This window comes from Lepisosteus platostomus, chromosome 11, assembly GCF_059453375.1.
Source record: "Lepisosteus platostomus isolate fLepPlt1 chromosome 11, fLepPlt1.hap1, whole genome shotgun sequence".
In the NCBI taxonomy this organism is placed as follows: Eukaryota; Metazoa; Chordata; class Actinopteri; order Semionotiformes; family Lepisosteidae; genus Lepisosteus; species Lepisosteus platostomus.
In genome coordinates this window covers 48,131,892-48,149,557 of record NC_142621.1, presented here as the reverse complement: position 1 = coordinate 48,149,557, position 17,666 = coordinate 48,131,892, and the positions used below count along the sequence as shown (strand labels likewise).

At 52.7% G+C, this 17,666-nt stretch overlaps 1 protein-coding gene across 1 annotated transcript; it reads right to left on the bottom strand.

Moving 5' to 3' along the window:
* Positions 1-708: 708 nt before the first annotated feature.
* On the bottom strand, positions 709-17,582 carry crlf3 (cytokine receptor-like factor 3). Its single transcript, XM_088600169.1, has 9 exons — positions 17,447-17,582; positions 11,714-11,842; positions 7,616-7,823; positions 6,682-6,769; positions 6,207-6,384; positions 5,773-5,995; positions 4,770-4,908; positions 4,106-4,218; positions 709-3,506 (listed from the first exon to the last, which is right to left on the bottom strand). Exons 2-9 carry the CDS (start codon positions 11,828-11,830, stop codon positions 3,244-3,246), a joined length of 1,329 nt encoding a protein of 442 aa, XP_088456295.1. The 5' UTR covers positions 11,831-11,842; positions 17,447-17,582; the 3' UTR covers positions 709-3,243.
* Positions 17,583-17,666: the final 84 nt, after the last annotated feature.

The following is a 17,666-nucleotide window of genomic DNA, read 5'->3' as shown; positions in this document are numbered from 1 at the left end:
GTTTTACAGGAAGCCCTGTTGTCCCACCCTGGTCTGGGACGACCTCTGTCCCTTTTCAATCCACCTCCACTGTGGCGCATCTGTCTGCTAAATTGAACCATTTGCTTGTATTTTTAAAACCCTTTAGTTTTTTTAAATGGTAAAAGATTAGAAATTAAGAAAGCAGTGCTCGATGTTGGGTTTCACTTGGTGGAACTGATACATTGGGTCTGTTTCTTCAGAGACGCTCTTTCTCACCAGCCTGGAAAGGACAGTTGACAGGTTTATGTCCTTGGTGCTGAAAACTGTTCAGTGGGTTTGAGCTCCATTGTAATGAAATCCGGAGGTGAGAGGTGTGCGCACACTGCAGGATTCAGAAACCACTGCAAACATCCACATGCGTCTGGAATTATTCATGATGGAATGGCAGAGACTTGAAAGAGCATATTGCAGCTTGGCTAAACAGAGCTGATTGAATAAAGTTTGTGAAATTATCACGTTCTCCCTCATTAGTATATTAAACCCCACCTGAATTAATCTATCAATGTGGTATAAATCTATACTTTAAGTTTCCTGATGATTCTTATATAAAAAAAATTAATGGATTTAAATATGAGCACCTTTAAAGGCTAAATATAAAAAAGGATTCTCGATTATAATCACGAGTAGTAACCAGCCAAAAATAAATCGCTGAACTGGTTTTTGTTTTAAAAATATCCTTTAAACCTCTTGGCCTGCAAATGTCTTTATTGTATTCCAAGAATTTATTACAACATGTCACGTAAGGTGTAACAACAAGCATACAAATCAAGTTGCAAAAAAAATTGAAACCTGCATTCTGTAGCTTTCATACGTTACAAGAAAAAAATATGCATGTTTAAGTAGGCATAGGCAACAATGAGGTATGTCATCCCAGAGAAAAACATTTTAAGTTTTAAGTTATAATGAAGTCACATTTTCTAAAGGTTTCTGTATAAAGAGGCACAGTCTGTAACCTCACAGCAATAGTGGGCTTTGAAGTGGGGGAAACATGCGATTGCCGTATAGCAGAAAGAGCCTGATCTAAGCAGAAAAGTGTAGTTCAACTGTGCCGTGCTAAATGGGAGGGGCACTTGGAAAAAAAAACCTAGAGAAGAAAATGTGCGGCTCTCCGACCTGCCCTCCAGGAAACGAAGAAACCGGTCTCGCTGGGAAAATCAGTACCTGCTCGTTCAGACATTCAGATGGTTCTTTCCACATCAATTAGCGAAACCCCTTGGTCGCCATTACACCTACACGGCAGGAAACCGCCCCAGGGGCTCCACATTAACACCACATCCTCGCCCTGCGGCACAGGGGCTCGGCTTTGCACGAGGAAAGAGGAAACTGTCTTCTACGTTTTCTTCACAGAGAGAGACAACACCACACGTACGGTACATCCACCAAGTACTGTAGCTTCTACCATCCGTCCACACTCGGGAAAATGCATTTTTATTTTCGAGGTCGGCTTTCTTTAAACGGGACTGTTTGTGAGGCTCTGATACGGTGATGCTACTTGCCTTATTGCTCCCTACTTGCCTTATTCAAACATCCAGAACAAAGAAGAAAAGCTCAAAAAAGAATGAAAACTCTCAGCCCCTGAATCCCCCCAGGGAGAAGAGTAACGGGGGATACGAAAAGAGAGACACTGTATGACTTAGAATGGTTTTTTCCATCCAATTAAAAGTTGACTATAAAGAAGAGGAAAGATAAAAAGAGCCTTTTAATTAATAAAATATTAAAATATCTTTGGTAAAAAAACAAGCCCAGTTCACAATGAAACAAGAAGGCAGCACAGGTGAGGTCCTGGGACGGGCACAGGCAGCACCTGCTTTGTAACTCCTCCAGGTAATACTGACCCGCTGGAGAGCTCTTGCTCCGCACGCAAGCTCAGTACCTGTTCTGGGGTCTTGGGCAAAGAGCCTCCAGAAATCAATCAAAGGCACTTTATTCAAGCGGGGTGGAAGATTACACCGAGGAAAACTGTTCCCCATTACATGACGAGAGACGAGTAGCAGGGAGTTACATTTCCATTACTGGAAATACTAGATTATTCACATCAAGTGGAGACTCAATTTCCTGACGTACCTGTATATTTAAGGAGGGTTACAGACAGGAGACGACCATATGGTATATCTAGCTTTCAGTAAAGACGTATTTTCCTACTAAAGATTAATATAAATCACAACAAGAGGAGGACACACGTTCTAAAAAGGAACGTGACCTAAAAAATCCAATATTTATTCTTGGCATTATCTTGTCACAACTGTAAACCGTTGACAAACTCTTTCTCTCTGGTTAAGTTAAATATATCATAATGGTAGCATGTTTGGCTCATAGATCGAAAAGTGTCTTCACCATTTCATCTTTCAACACTTTTCCAACAGAACACTTCGCCAGTAAAGGAGTCACATTTCTCAGGCAAGCTGTCTCCCTGCAGGTGTGCGATTGGCCGAGGGAGCTCTGTGAGCGAGGGAGCAGGCGGCTGCCGCAGACAGCTGGAGGCACCTCTCTGGACACCAGGGGTCCCCAAAGCCCACCGGCCTCCACTTTCACAACTGAAGTTCAACGCAAAGGTTTTTAAGATTGTCTCAGCAAAAAAAGAAGAAGTAAAAAAACGAAGAGTTGGGTTTCTTGCATCTTGCCTGAGACCATTCCTCTCAGCTCCTTGAGACATTAACTGAGGAGGCGTGCAGCATGACTTCTCTACTCTTGGGTAAGGCAACTTGTGTCGGTTTATTATTATTAATCCCTGATATCAGTTTATCTCCCTGGAGATTGCTGAGCATTGATTGATCTGTCAAGTGTCATTTGGAGTACACAGTGTAGGTAGAGGAATGTCGGCCATATTCATTATTAAAATTTGCACATGGTGCAGGGCATTGTGGGAAGGCAGTGTGTTTATAGGGATTGGGTTTGAAGCCCATCAGACTGCAGAACCCGCTGGCTGGGTCAAGTGACCTTCAGAGACCCTTGACAAAGCCCCAAAAATGAAGCCCAGCTGATCAGAGCAACAGGGGATTAGTTAAATTGTTCTGAGGATTTCACTTACTGGACACAATACATGAATTTTAACTACTTTAAAAAAGTCCACGATTTGTGTCAACTGACACTCACTGAATCTATGGTAGGATTGTGTGCGACACACCTAAGGCCCCAATTAGCATAACCACTCTGCCTGACCTGTTTAATTCCAGCCTGCTAAGTCTCTGGAGAAAGCCATGCTGCAGCTCTGCCCCGCCCGGATCAGAACACCAACACCTTCCATCCCGGGTAGGTAAACGAACATCCGAAAAACAGGCAGTCCACTCCCTGATCCAGGACCCAGTCAAACACTACCTCCCTGTTGCCCGAGCCAATCGTAACTCTCAGTTTGAAGTTCCCCCCGTCGCTGATGTCGTTGTTCACAGGAAACAGGCTAACAACCTCCATGTCAAAGGTCACGGCAGACCCAACGGTGACCGCGGGCAGCTGGTTGGTCATCTCCTTGCCGTTCACAAACACAGCACCTGGAGGGGGATTAGCAGGAGGGTTACTTAAGGGTAAAAACCAGCTTGGAATTCACTGGAAGAATCTGGCTGCTTTAATGAGATCCCTTGTTTTAATTTTTGGTGGCTTAATCACACATGAGCAGGTGTGAGCCTGGCCAGTACCTGGATTGGAGACTCCTGGGAAAGCTAAGGCTGCTGCTGGAAGAGGTGTTAGAAGGGCCAGCAGGGGGCGCTCACCCTGCAGTCTTTGTGGGTCCTAATGCCCCGGTATAGGGATGGGGACAGGGTGTTTCTCTTCCTGGCCAAATTTCCCCCTGGCTTTTACCAATCATGGCCTCCTAATAACCCCCCTCTCTGAACTGGCTTCATCACTCTGCTCTCCTCCTCGACTGGCGCACTCTGGCAACTGTCACATCATCGCAGCCCTGCAGTAGTAGATGGGAAAGAGGAAAGCGAGCGCCCTGTGTCCCATGCAGCTCTCCCAGCTCGGCAGGGAATAGGGAGAAGGGAGCTGGTGGGATCTGATCAAATGTCAGGGGACGGGGACTGGCGGAGGAGAGTGAGGAGAGCAGGGGCTGTCTGAGGGCCAGAGGTCAGAGGTCAGAGCCATAGCTCACCGCTGGTGGAAATGCAGACTGCCTTGTCTCTCTGCAGCGAGTCCTCTCCGTCCGTGCAGTCCACACACACGCCCACGCTGTCACGCCGGTCTGGCTGCCCGGTGCTCACAATCCTGCAGGGAATGAATTGGGAGCCATAAGAAAGGCGACATCGAGACGAGCTCCAGTCTGCACGCTACAGCCTCATGCCCGGAAATGCCATCCCTGCCTAAAGAGGAGGTTCTGTTTATTCTCTCCCCTAAATCCGACGCAAATCACTTCAGATTTCCTGTATCCTGGAACATGCAGTTATCTTCTCATAATTCTCCAATGCCAGCCACTTAGTCCAGCACCCACAATGTTAATAATGATAATGTCACAGCATGGATGTGAGGAGGTACGCGAAGCTAGCCCATGTCAAGGAGATTACAGCAGAATGAACTTCTCTCTGAAAGGCACGGCCTATGTCAGGGCTCTGCTGCCCCAGTCCTTGATAACCAGAGGTATCTTCCAGACTTTGGGCCACAGGAGCTTTCCTAAACTTCATCTAACTCCTTGCTAAATTAGTTCAACATGCTGTGCTCCCCAGAACTCCCCAGTTGTCCATTTAAAGCTCCCTATAAGCACCGCTGGACTGCACCCCTGTATGTCACAGTACACACGTCGGGGGTGACAGCAGACCGACCTGAAGGTGAGGGTCTGTCCGCAGAAGTAGGTCGGGGAGCTGGAGTACAGAACGCCGGCTCGGGCGGGCGGCATGTCGTTCCTCAGGGCGATGTTCCTCCGGCTGCTCAGGCTGTACCCCTCGCTGCCCACGCGCCACTCTGCACAGAAGAGACGCACCAAGATCAGCGTCTTCCTTAACTACAGACCGATATCACTACTGAGTAACAACTACAAGACAGTCACCACTCATCAATACCACTATCCAGAATTCACTTCCGTCATTAATTACAACTATACAGATGTGCACCAGAGTAGACGCGACTCTGCACTGATAGTGGTCTGTAATGTAAGGGAGATAAGAAACCGCAGGAACAACGCTACCTACACGAACCCTTTGTGGTTCACATTTTGTAGTGACAGAGGTCTATAATTAGTGCATCTGGTTTCCTATTGTTTGTTTTCCCACCTTCTTTTAGACTATAATTGTTGTTTTTAAGCAATCCTTATCTGTTTAGGAGAAAAGCATTGTAATTTATTTAGATCCTTTTCAGAAATATTTACAATCTCAAATGCTCCAGTTTTGAGTTCAAGAAACAGATAACACTGCAGACAAACAGGAAACAACCAGCAGACCAATCAGGACATGAGCTCTATATTTTCTTTAGTTCTGTAGGTCTTGTAGTTGGGCCTTTAGCATAAGAAAAGGGGAAACAAAACCAGTTATTCTCCTACTATTACATGTAAGGTGCATAATACTGTATTTAACTGTACTGCATCACAGGTAATAGTATGATCATCGTGCTTTGATTTTAGCCATGTTGGTGCTTGACTGTGTAAAAAAGCTGTCAGTTTAAAGTATAAGTAATTTTTTTAAACGCAGGAAGGCAGATTACATTCTTATTTATATTTTTACACTGCAAACCAAAAGTATCACCACCCCAGAATGCCACAGGTAAGCACCCCTGGCTGCCGTGTGGAGGAGGTGGGCGTTGCCGCCACCTGCAGGCGGGAGGGGGCCGTACCATGAGGCGCCAGGGTGGTGCAGGCGGTCTGCGGGATGCTCCAGGGGCTCCACTCGCGCCTCCCGTCTCCCCTGGCGCACACGCGGAACAGGTAGTCGGTGTGCGGGTCGATGTGCAGCACGATGAACTCCGTCTCCTTCCCGATGTAGGCCTCCTCGTACTGGCCGGCCGCGCCCCTCCGGTACTGCAGACGGTAGTCCTGGGCCACAAAGTCGTCGTCTACCTGCGAGGGGCGAGAGAAGCTTGAGGAGACGCAGCCGCCGGGAGCGAACTCAGGCCCCAGTCTAGTTCACCTCATTGATTAAATCCCCAGGAATCTGTAGAGTGCGTGGTGCCCCCGTGGGTCCTGCAGCTCCTGGCTCCTGCTCCCCTGCTCGTTACCAAATGGCACCCGGCCACGACATGGGCTCGGCGGGCGGGGGCGGGGCTCTCACCCTGCACCAGCGCACCAGGATGCCCCCCGGCCGCTCCACCAGCTCGTCGATCTGGACGGGGGGGTGCGAGGCCACGCTGCCGTGGCTGAAGATCCTCTCCTTCACGCCCGGGAGCAGGGAGTCGTCCAGCTGGGCCGACAAGCAGGGCACCTCCACAAGCGAGGGCACCTCGGGCAAGCTGGCAGAGAGAGCGCGAGAGGAAAGCAAATGGGCAGGAGGCAACATCAAGCCTGTTCTCACACCGAGCCGTGGTACAGCGATAAGGAGAGGCAGAGGCCTCCTCCCCACTGAGAGCTGCACACCGGTGGGGGTGGAGGGGATCCCCATTACCTGTAAAGCACTTTGAGTGGAGTGTCCAGAAAAGGACTATATAAGGGTAAGGAATCATAATTATTATAAACATCCACTGGCTCTGGAGTTCACGCTGGATTGATCAGTACAGCGTCCCCACGCTGCCAGAGTGCCAGCCCCTCACCTGTCCAGCTGGATCTGCAGAGCCTTCTTCGTGAAGCTGCCCAGCTTGTCATCCTTCTCTCCAATCCCACAGCGCAGAGCGGCCTCACCTGGGGCAGGGAGAGGCATCGAGGCAATCGTCACCTTCGCCGGGTGAGATCACAGCTCCACCAGGAGCAGGAGAGTAAAACACATGGGCCTGGAGCAGCTGCTCCTGCCTCTTCAGCCTGCAGCAGTGTTGGACATATAGTAGAGTCCAGTACAGCGGGACCACGACTGGACCCCCTGCAGACACCCTGACCCTGCGGGACCAGGACTGGACCCCCTGCAGATACACTGACCCTGTATGACCAGGACTGGACCCCCTGTGGACACACTGACCCTGTATGACCAGAACTGGACCCCCTGCGGACACACTGACCCTGCGGGACAGGGACTGGACCCCCTGCAGCCACACTGACCCTGCGGGACCAGGACTGGACCCCCTGTGGAAACACTGACCCTGTATGACCAGGACTGGACCCCCTGCGGACACACTGACCCTGTATGACCAGGACTGGACCCCCTGCAGACACACTGACCCTGCGGGACAGGGACTGGACCCCCTGCAGACACACTGACCCTGCGGGACCAGGACTGGACACCTGCAGACACACTGACCCTGCGGGACCAGGACTGGACCCCCTGCGGACACACTGACCCTGCGGGACAGGGACTGGACCCCCTGCAGACACACTGACCCTGCGGGACCAGGACTGGACCCCCTGTGGACACACTGACCCTGCGGGACCAGGACTGGACCCCCTGTGGACACACTGACCCTGCGGGACCGGGACTGGACCCCCTGCAGACACACTGACCCTGCAGGACCAGGACTGGACCCTCTAGAGCTGGGCGGTGCGCTGATCTGTACCGGTCCTGCGTGCCCATCGAATGCGCGAGTGCGGCGTACTGACCCTCCCTCAGCAGCTCGTCGGCGGTGCTCACGCCGTTCTCGATCAGCTTCTGGCAGTCGTCCAGCGGCCGCACGCTCTCCTGCTCGATGGCGTCCACCTCGCGCAGCAGCTCGGCCAGCCGCTCGCCCAGCAGCCGGCTCACTGACCCCTGCAGCTCCTGGAAGTGCTGCCTCAGCACCTCCCGGGTCTGCGTGGCGCTGCCCCGGATCTGGAACAGGCAGAACCGCAGCGGGTCAAGGGGCGGGGGTGGCAGTGGGGAACAAGCTGCCCAGCCACATCGGACCTAACAGCCCGGCTTCTCTCAAGCCAGGACGGGAGGCATTACTGTACATAAAGAGCGGTGGGAGTGTGGAACAAGCTGCCCAGCTACGTCAGATCTAACAGCCATTTCTGTAGCTGGGTACCTGTGATTGCAGGGCCTTGCTCAAGGGCACAACAGCAATGTCCCCCCTGGGATTCGAACCCACAACCTGAGACTGGGCTCTCCAGAACATTAATTTCCCAGGTAAACACAAATCTTTCAGGCCCGGATTGGAATAAAAGGGGAAAAAACCAAACACGTGAAACTACAGTTTTAAATCTAAGCTGTGAACTCTGAGGTCTGCGCGCTGCTGTGGAGGAAACGCAGATGCCAGCTGCAGGTGCCCACACACACCCAGGCAGTAACATCTCAAAGTGTCAACGACCTATCAAACAGGAAGCTGTCTGGCTCTCAGGAAGCGAGAGGCCTGACTCCTCCCCAGGAAGCGGTGTTTCTCAGAACGCGACACGTCTTCTCTTCGCTGGCGGCCTGGACACCGGACTGAGAGGTGCCGCGGTGACCCGCCCGCTCCTGGCGGTGCCATTTTGTCTGCTGACATCGGGGCTTGTCGGCAGAACCGAGCGAAGGACTGGATGAAGATCACACTCAGTGTCCCCCTCAACCACCTCCCCAAAGAAAAAGTCCAAACTTTTGAACTGATAGGAATCAGGAGGTAAATAAAACCACCAAATATCTGATTCAGTCCCCAGACAGCAGTGCTTCAGACACTGATGTGGAGGCTAATGTCACTGTTCCTGTAATTATCTTACACTTCAGCGAGAACATAAGAGCTTCCTCATTTCCCCTGCGTCGGCAGAGCAAGAGTGACCTCACTCTGCGCTCTATTTCAGGAGCAGTGCGCCGACAGTGCCGCAGGGCCCCGCCAGGGAGATACTGACGGACACAGCGCTGCGGGAGCAGGCAGGACAGCTGTGTTATTACAGGGCCTTATCACACTTGCAGGGCTCTCAGCAGACAGGGAGAGACAGAGCCCCCCTCTGCAGGAAACTGAAACCCACATGAGACACAGAGAGCAGACGGGCATGGAACCGAGGAACAGGCGAGACACGAGGATTTGATTCAAGTGCAATAAAAGCCCATAACTGAGGACAACACCACGCATTCCTGCAGGAAGGTTCGACGCTCTTCACAGTACCCCATCGCAACGTGCTGGAATATCTGACAGCTTTCTGGGTGGGAAGAGAAACGATTTAGCTGGGAGCAGCCGGCCTGCGGGTGGTGGTCACTCAGGAAGCCCCCCCGTGGGGAATGTTTGGATCTGCTAGACCGACCCTTTCAGGATCCAGAAACGTTTTCCTGACGTGATCGAGGCCCGAGCTCCTCGGCAGTCCGCTCGGAAATGTGGGAATGGCTCCGGGCCCCCTGCCGCGACAGACGCGGAGCTGCGACTCGGGGCGCCCCCTGCACCCTGCCTCACCTGCGGCCGCTGCTCGAGAGGCTGCGAGTGCAGCACTGCGTCTTAAAGGACAGGGCGGCGCTCAAGCGCGGAGCGATGCAGCCAGCACGTGGCCAGCCCGTTTCTTATTCGCCAGACTCCCATCTGGTGTCCCTTAAGAGGAGCAGGAAATACCAGTATTGTTTACAGCGGGCTGGTGGAGCGGGAGGAAGCTCGCGGGGATGATTAGGGGGATGGGAGGGGCATCCTCGAGCGCGGCTCCCACTCTGGCTCAGGCCTGCACCGCTGGGGACAGGCAGTCCCGGGACGGGTGGGGCGGCTCCGCGGGCCCGCACGCTCCCAGCCCCTCGCCGCTCGGCCTTCATCTCTCTGCACCGGGGGAAAATCCCAGCCTCTCCGCCTGCACAGTGCACCCCAGTATTCTGCTCCAGGCAGCCCTAAGTCTCGAATTGACGAGCGTCTGTGAAGAATCGTGAACCGTAAACCACTCTCACTCACGCCCCCGAGTTCTGCTCCCCATCATAATTCGAAACAAAAACGGGAACCCATAAAAAATTTTGAAAACCTCTGTCAAACCTCTCAATGTCTTTTACTGAGAGTGAGAACATCAAGTTCCTCTTTTTCAGACTCCTTAAGGCCAGTTATTAATCTTGCGGCCCATGTGTGGACATATATAGTATCTACATCTCTTTATAGGCTCTTAGCTATGCATTAATGCGTTCTCAGACAGTGGATCCTCTGTCACACCTGTTCTTACCTCTTCCTGTTACACCTGTTCTCTTAGCTCTTCCTCTCACACCTGTTTCTCTCACACCTGTTCTTATCTGTTTGCGCCCCTGTTCTTGCTTGTTCTTGCCTGTTTGCGCGCCTGTTCTTGCCTGTTCTTGCCTGTTTGCACCCATGTTCTTGCCTGTTTGCACGCCTGTTCTTGCCTGTTTGCACGCCTGTTCTTGCCTGTTCTTACCTGTTTGCGCGCCTGTTCTTACCTGTTTGCGCGCCTGTTCTTGCCTGTTTTTACCTGTTTGTGCGCCTGTTCTTGCCTGTTTGCGCGCCTGTTCTTGCCTGTTTGCGCGCCTGTTCTTGCCTGTTTGTGCGCCTGTTCTTGCCTGTTTGCGCGCCTGTTCTTGCCTGTTTGCGCGCCTGTTCTTGCCTGTTTGCGCGCCTGTTCTTGCCTGTTTGCACCCATGTTCTTACCTGTTTGCGCGCCTGTTCTTGCCTGTTTGCGCGCCTGTTCTTGCCTGTTCTTACCTGTTTGCGCGCCTGTTCTTACCTGTTTGCGTGCCTGTTCTTGCCTGTTTTTACCTGTTTGCGCGCCTGTTCTTGCCTGTTTGCGCGCCTGTTCTTGCCTGTTTGCGCGCCTGTTCTTGCCTGTTCTTACCTGTTTGCGCGCCTGTTCTTACCTGTTTGCGTGCCTGTTCTTGCCTGTTTTTACCTGTTTGCGCGCCTGTTCTTGCCTGTTTGCGCGCCTGTTCTTGCCTGTTTGCGCGCCTGTTCTTGCCTGTTTGCGCGCCTGTTCTTGCCTGTTTGCGCGCCTGTTCTTGCCTGTTTGCGCGCCTGTTCTTGCCTGTTTGCACCCATGTTCTTACCTGTTTGCACGCCTGTTCTTGCCTGTTTGCACCCATGTTCTTACCTGTTTGCACGCCTGTTCTTGCCTGTTTGCACGCCTGTTCTTGCCTGTTCTTACCTGTTTGCGCGCCTGTTCTTACCTGTTTGCGCGCCTGTTCTTGCCTGTTTTTACCTGTTTGTGCGCCTGTTCTTGCCTGTTTGCGCGCCTGTTCTTGCCTGTTTGCGCGCCTGTTCTTGCCTGTTTGCGCGCCTGTTCTTGCCTGTTTGCGCGCCTGTTCTTGCCTGTTTGCACCCATGTTCTTGCCTGTTTGCACCCATGTTCTTACCTGTTTGCGCGCCTGTTCTTGCCTGTTTGCGCGCCTGTTCTTGCCTGTTCTTACCTGTTTGCGCGCCTGTTCTTACCTGTTTGCGTGCCTGTTCTTGCCTGTTTTTACCTGTTTGCGCGCCTGTTCTTGCCTGTTTGCGCGCCTGTTCTTGCCTGTTTGCGCGCCTGTTCTTGCCTGTTTGCGCGCCTGTTCTTGCCTGTTTGCGCGCCTGTTCTTGCTTGTTCTTGCCTGTTTGCGCGCCTGTTCTTGCCTGTTTGCGCGCCTGTTCTTGCCTGTTTGCGCGCCTGTTCTTGCCTGTTCTTGCCTGTTTGCGCCCCTGTTCTTGCCTGTTCTTGCCTGTTTGCGCCCCTGTTCTTGCCTGTTTGCGCCCCTGTTCTTGCCTGTTCTTGCCTGTTTGCGCCCCTGTTCTTGCCTGTTCTTGCCTGTTTGCGCACCTGTTCTTGCCTGTTTGCGCGCCTGTTCTTGCCTGTTCTTGTGCCTGTTCTTACCTGTTTGCGCGCCTGGACGAGCCCCTGCAGGCGCAGCTGCAGCTCGCTCCTGTAGTTCTGCGCCGCCTCGATGCTCTCCTTCGCCTCCTGCAGCAGCGCCTCCACCTCGATCGACATCCTGCCGGCCGCCTGCCCGCAAAACACAAGCACCGCCATGACGCCGGTCAGGCTCCGTCACAGAGCACCTCGCTCCCACGCCTGCATCCCGACCCACCCGAGCCCTGTCCCACCGGCCTGCAGGGCCCCCCACAGGCTCCGCCTCCAGATCCTCCCACACCTGTCCGCTGCCTCTGCACTGCTGCTGCCAGCCACGCTGGACCCCTTCCTACACGAGCGCGTTGGCTAAATCACCGTAAAGAGTAGCCCAGTAAACTCTGAAGAGGGGCCCTTCTCAAACTTGGGGAGTTTCAGAAACAAGATCTCCATTGCCATTTATTAAATCGGTGAATAAGCGTGTTTCAGACACAAGGTGCACATAACACAACTGTGTCGTCTACACTGCTGCATTGTATTAAAGTGCAGCCAGCAGCTCTTTCACCCTGCCACTCAGCACAGGCAGCCCACTGGAGCCCAGCAGGTGTGAGCCTGGCCAGGACCTGGAGGGGGGACTCCTGGGAGAGCTCAGGCTTCTGCTGGAAGAGGTGTTATTGGGACCAGTAGGGGGCGCTCACCCTGCAGTCTGTGTGAGTCCTAATGCCCCAGTATAGTGATGAGGACACAATACTGAAAAAAAACAATCCCAGGGCGTCTCTAGAAAAGAGTAGGGGTGTTACCCCAGTGTCCTGGCCAAACCTCCCCCCCACCTTTACCCATCATGGCCTCCTAATAACCCCCCTCTCTGAACTGGCTCCATCACTCTGCTCTCCTCCCCACTGAGAGCTGGTGTGTGGGGAGAGTACTGGAGCATCATCCAGGTGGGGCTGCACACTGATGCTGGTGGAGGGGATCCCCATTACCTGTAAAGAGCTTTGAGTGGAGGGTCCAGAATGATGATGATTATTAATAACAATATTATGGCGGATGGGCTGTTGCCCATTAGGGCAGACCCAGGCCCCCACTCTACTGTCTCAGGAAGGCTGTGGGGGATCCCCAGCTACCCCCAACCCCTGTAGAGACAGAGACTACTATATTACTTTAACTCCCTGACTGTCTGTGGGTGTTGACGATCTCTACAGCTCAGAGTGAGATTACTGCCCGAAGACAGAACTGCCAAAAAGCTGAAGCATTTCAGGTGCTGAATTATTCCGTTTTCATCTGTACCAAATACCATCACGTTATACTTATACTGAGGCTTGCCTGAGGCTGGTCCCTGTTTTATCATGACAACCACCTGACTTGGGCGAGCAGTTCTACTGACCAGAGCGGCCGAGAGGATTGAAGAGGGACAGAGGCGGCGCAGAGTCGGGGGGCTGCCGCCTCGCTTGGCCTGCGTGTCTGGAGAACAGCCAGTACAGCTTTGACGAGCCAGCGAGCGCAGTGTCAGTCTCTTGAAGAAGAAACTGGGTCACCACGGCCCGGGAGAAACAGAAAGCAATGCCCAACCTGCGTGTGCTCAGAGCGCTGCACACGGCTAGGAGGAGCACACACGACCTTGGAGGAGGAGCTTTTAATCGACTGACTTTTAGGAGAGGGCTGAGGGCAGCTGGCCACTCGGCGGGCTCTCCGCTGTCCGCAGGCACAGAGCCACTCCTCGCTCCTGTTCCAGAGGGAACAGAGGAGGGCTGTCCGCCTCTCCAGGATGCTTTTCAACTTACTATCAAAATAAAGTCTCTCGTTGTCATTGCTGCTGTTTCTCTGAGCTACAAGACCTCCGTTCCTCGATCACTTGACTGACTCTGTGCTCCGGACAGGGACAAGCAGCGCTGGAGCCAGTGTCACAGGTTCAAGCCCGGGCCTCATCACCCGCTCATTCAGAACACTGGTGTCCCTACCAATGCTGGACAGTTGACCACATGTACTAGAGCAGAGAGAAGGCCCATCCAGCCCATCTCTGTCTGTTCAACACTGAGGGTGGGGGCACACGGAGCAGGACAACACCCCCCCAGCACACTCTCTCGCAAACCCCAGGCGCACTGTCTCGCGCCCCGGCCAGCCCGAGCGCCGCAGTCAGGCGCATCGCCCTTGCAAAACCCGATGCCAGCATGCGATTACTGAAATACGGAAGTGGGGAAGGCAAAAAAAACCTCTGCCGACTGAATAAGATGTTTTGACACGTTTCCGGTTTTACCCTACAAGTCAGGGCAGAGCAGGCAGGAAGCGCAGAGAGAGTCTGCAGTGTGAAATCTAGTCATCACCCACTTCCTTGAACTCACACACCCCAGCAGATTCTTCACTTGAAGGCTTCCGGGGGTCCTGCCATGTGCTTCCTGCGAGACCGCCTGGTCTGTGCCCCCTCCTCCACTCCCACAGGGCACAGATGTGCACAGATGTGATGCGCGCTGGTTCGCACTGTCCTGCCCCGCACCCCAGCAAGACAGCTAGACCAGCCACCTCTGACACGCTCCTCCCAGGGCCGCCACACCATGCTGACTCACTGACGGCGCGACTGCTGGACTCTCGGACTTTGCTTGAAAGCAAGAGAGCTCCCTAGTTTACAGCAACAGAAGGGTTCAGTGCAGGCCTTTCAGATGAAGATGAACTCAGAGCCGCATCAGCGCGCAAGCAGGTCTGCACAGGCCACTGCTGTGGAGCGCTCCCAGCTCAGCTCATTGTTTCCACACACACCAGTCACATGCGCCCACGTCACTCCAGACTATCCAACTCCTGTTACACACGGTGCCCTAGCTCTGAATTTTCACACGTACTGTATAAGAGAATGAGGTGCTCTTTGCTACACCAAAAATTTAAACCTGAACTTGCCCGCATTATGTATTTTATAATGCCTGGTTAATAGCGAACACATGGACCGCGTCCAGATGGCCTCTGTAATAAAACTGTCCATATTGTCTTAATAAAAATCTCACCGACTTAAAGCTGAGTAACTGTGAAACCTGAGCCGCATGCCTGCTGTATTTCTGCTGCTTTAATTATAGAAAACTGCACCCCAGTCAGGGACAAAGAAGTGACCAGAGTTTTTCCAGGATCCAGACAGTCTGACCCTGGAACTGAGCTGTACCTGCTGTACTGGGCGGATCTCACAGCTGAGTAATAAAGTTTTTTAATGATCTAAAAACTACAACTACAGTTGATTCATACAATCCTGCATTATTTTTCTCCTGCAGTAATTAACTGTTTCGCTGCGAATAATATACCCACTACTGAAGCAGTTCTGTCTCCCAGAAACTGCTGTAGGGTTAGATACCCGACAGAACTTACAGATGGCACACCAGGCTAAAGCAAGAAACAATGTTACACCACACAACAACTTCAAGTTGGAGCCTACAGCCCATCCGAGAAGACACGAGGCAAAACGAGACTGTTTTAACAAGACGAGACAAGCTGCAGTTTCCTCTTTGTGAAGGAGGATTCCGAGCTTCAGAAGTGAGCAGCACAATTCTACTGCAGCGCGACCTTTGGGCAAGGTTTCAGTCTGAGTGTAAAAGACCTCAGTGCAGTACGGGGAAGCCAGTCCAACTCCCAGCGCACAGCACTTTGAGCCGTTCCGGTGTTTACCAGCTGCCGGCCCCAGAACACATTGGACCCATGAGGGGAAAAAAAACAGCACATTTCGTCTGCATGTGCAAAGCTGTTCAAAGTAACGTAGCAAAACCCGACGCACAGGCATTCTGTTCTCCGTCGGAAGACGGAAAAACCCGACACGGATCCACCTGGAGTGGAACAGGAGTTTGATCGGTTTCCATGTTGTCATACGGAAGGCAAGACCAATTGTCCCACATGCAGTCCCCTGCCATGAGGCCAGTTCCAGATCCGTCCTACAGCAGGCCTGGTGCCACGTGCACAAGCCTACAATGGATCACTGGGAAGGACTGACGCAGGCGGCCTACTGTACATCAAAAGGTTTGCCTGCCAAGAGAGAGCCCTGTGAACCTCCACTGAATCTGTACCCCACCTTTCTGTCTGCTTGGGAGCCCCAAGTTGCAGCAGGGACCCCAGCCCTTGCAGCATGCATCAAACTGTGCAAACAGACTACGTGTCTGGTACATTTATACAGCAGGCTACGGCCGTATATACTCAGAATCGAGCTTTCTGACTCCTCTGGGCATCAGCTTGCCATGACGGCCAATATCTGCACAAGCAATATCACACAAGACTGTTGGCGAAGTCTCGTCTGAAGATTGCTTGGACCGTTTCAGTACAATGGCATGCCACTGCACAGAGAGCTCCTCTTGAACAGGCTGCTGCTGAACAGCAGGGGGATAAACACAACCTTCTAGTGCTGTGGCGCGAGGTCACGTCAACCTGTTTCAGTCCACAGGAGAAGGACCAGGCCCTGCTGCTGCAGGCTGGGAAGCTGGTTACTTTTTTGCAAAAGAATGGATCCGAACCGTGTCCGAACGTCGTCACCGGCAAGAAACAACAGGAGGATTGTGCCCGGAATCTGGCAGTCCAGGGTGACACGTATACTTGTCTCTTTTTACTAGAAAAACAAGGTGCATCACTTGCAACTGGGGGAAATGAGACCGGCAGACTGCCTCGATTGTCATGTTACCTTCAAATGGAGCATCAATGAATAAAAAGCAATTTGTTGATCCTGCATGAGGAAACATGCATAAGGGAAAGAGATTAATCCCACACAACCAACTGACTTCATGCTGCAGATATATCAGAGAATGCAAGAAGGAGCTCCTTGTAGGAGCCTGTCCAGGGTCCCCAAAACCAAGGGTTTCACACCAGCGCCTAAATCAGCTCCCTCACAGTCTGCTCAGACAGCGCTCGCCGTGGGTTCCGTCCATAACACCACTATTTGGAACAGCAGCACATTCCGTATCTATTTATGGTAACACGAGATTGACCCTCATTCTTAAGGGTTTCCTGAAAAGCGGGCTCACTCTGCAGGTTTGCAGGAGTTGGTCACTGGGCAGTCTGGGTGCTCTCCCGCCTGCCTCCCGGCGCGGCTACAGCAGATCCCCGACCCAGACACCGTGGACTGGCCCCGGGATTGAAGGGCTTGCGGGAGCTGCACTCAGCTCTGGAGCCGATTCCTGAGACGCTAAGCGAGAGGTTTGCCAGAGCCGAGGTGCAGGCTGCCCGCCCCACATCACGACCCAGGCCGGCTGCAGGGCGAGGGACGAGCCCCAGCCGGTACCAGAATGAGTAAGCTAACTGACTCTCTCACACTTCCGCACCGCAGCTCCGCGACACATGCGACACATTCCTGGAAAGGGATGGTGTTTTAGTTGGAATTGGCATATTGCTTTATACCCTACTGCTCCTTAAGAAAAAAAAATCAGGGTTCTAAATTGCTCTCAAAATGACCAGGCACGGAGCTCAGTAGCTACGAAGAACTCGACGTCAGTTCCAACGTGACTTAAAAGTGTTTCGCTACAACCATAAACAAGGTGTTCAGGTCTCCGATATTAAAGTGAAGGATTCAGAAAAAAAATGCTTCTGACCCCTAGTTTATTGCAAAACAAAGAAGCCCGTTCCATCTTTAAGTTCGGGTCATCTGCAGTACTTCCTCTGGGGTATTTAAAGAAAACACACCCAACTTTGATATTTGTTAACGCGTGTAATAACAGCCTGCGATTTTTTTTAAAAGTTGTTTTATAAACGTGGCCTGTAAGGCAGGCGCATCCCCGGAGTGGGAAAACGCGGAGGAGACGAGATCGTTACCTTTTCCGAGGTCAGTCCAGGCTCATATTCGGGCTGCGAACTGAGTCTCCGCTGCAGCAGGAGTGCAGCAAACTTCTCGAGACCTCTCCGCTGTCACTCAGCGCATCCGGGGCCCCGGCGGGGCGCCCCACTGACAACCGCTGCAGCCAATCAGAGGGGCAGCCGGAACTGCGAGGTCCGCCCCCTCCCGAATCCGCTCTGCCTTTTTGAGTCGGGCTGC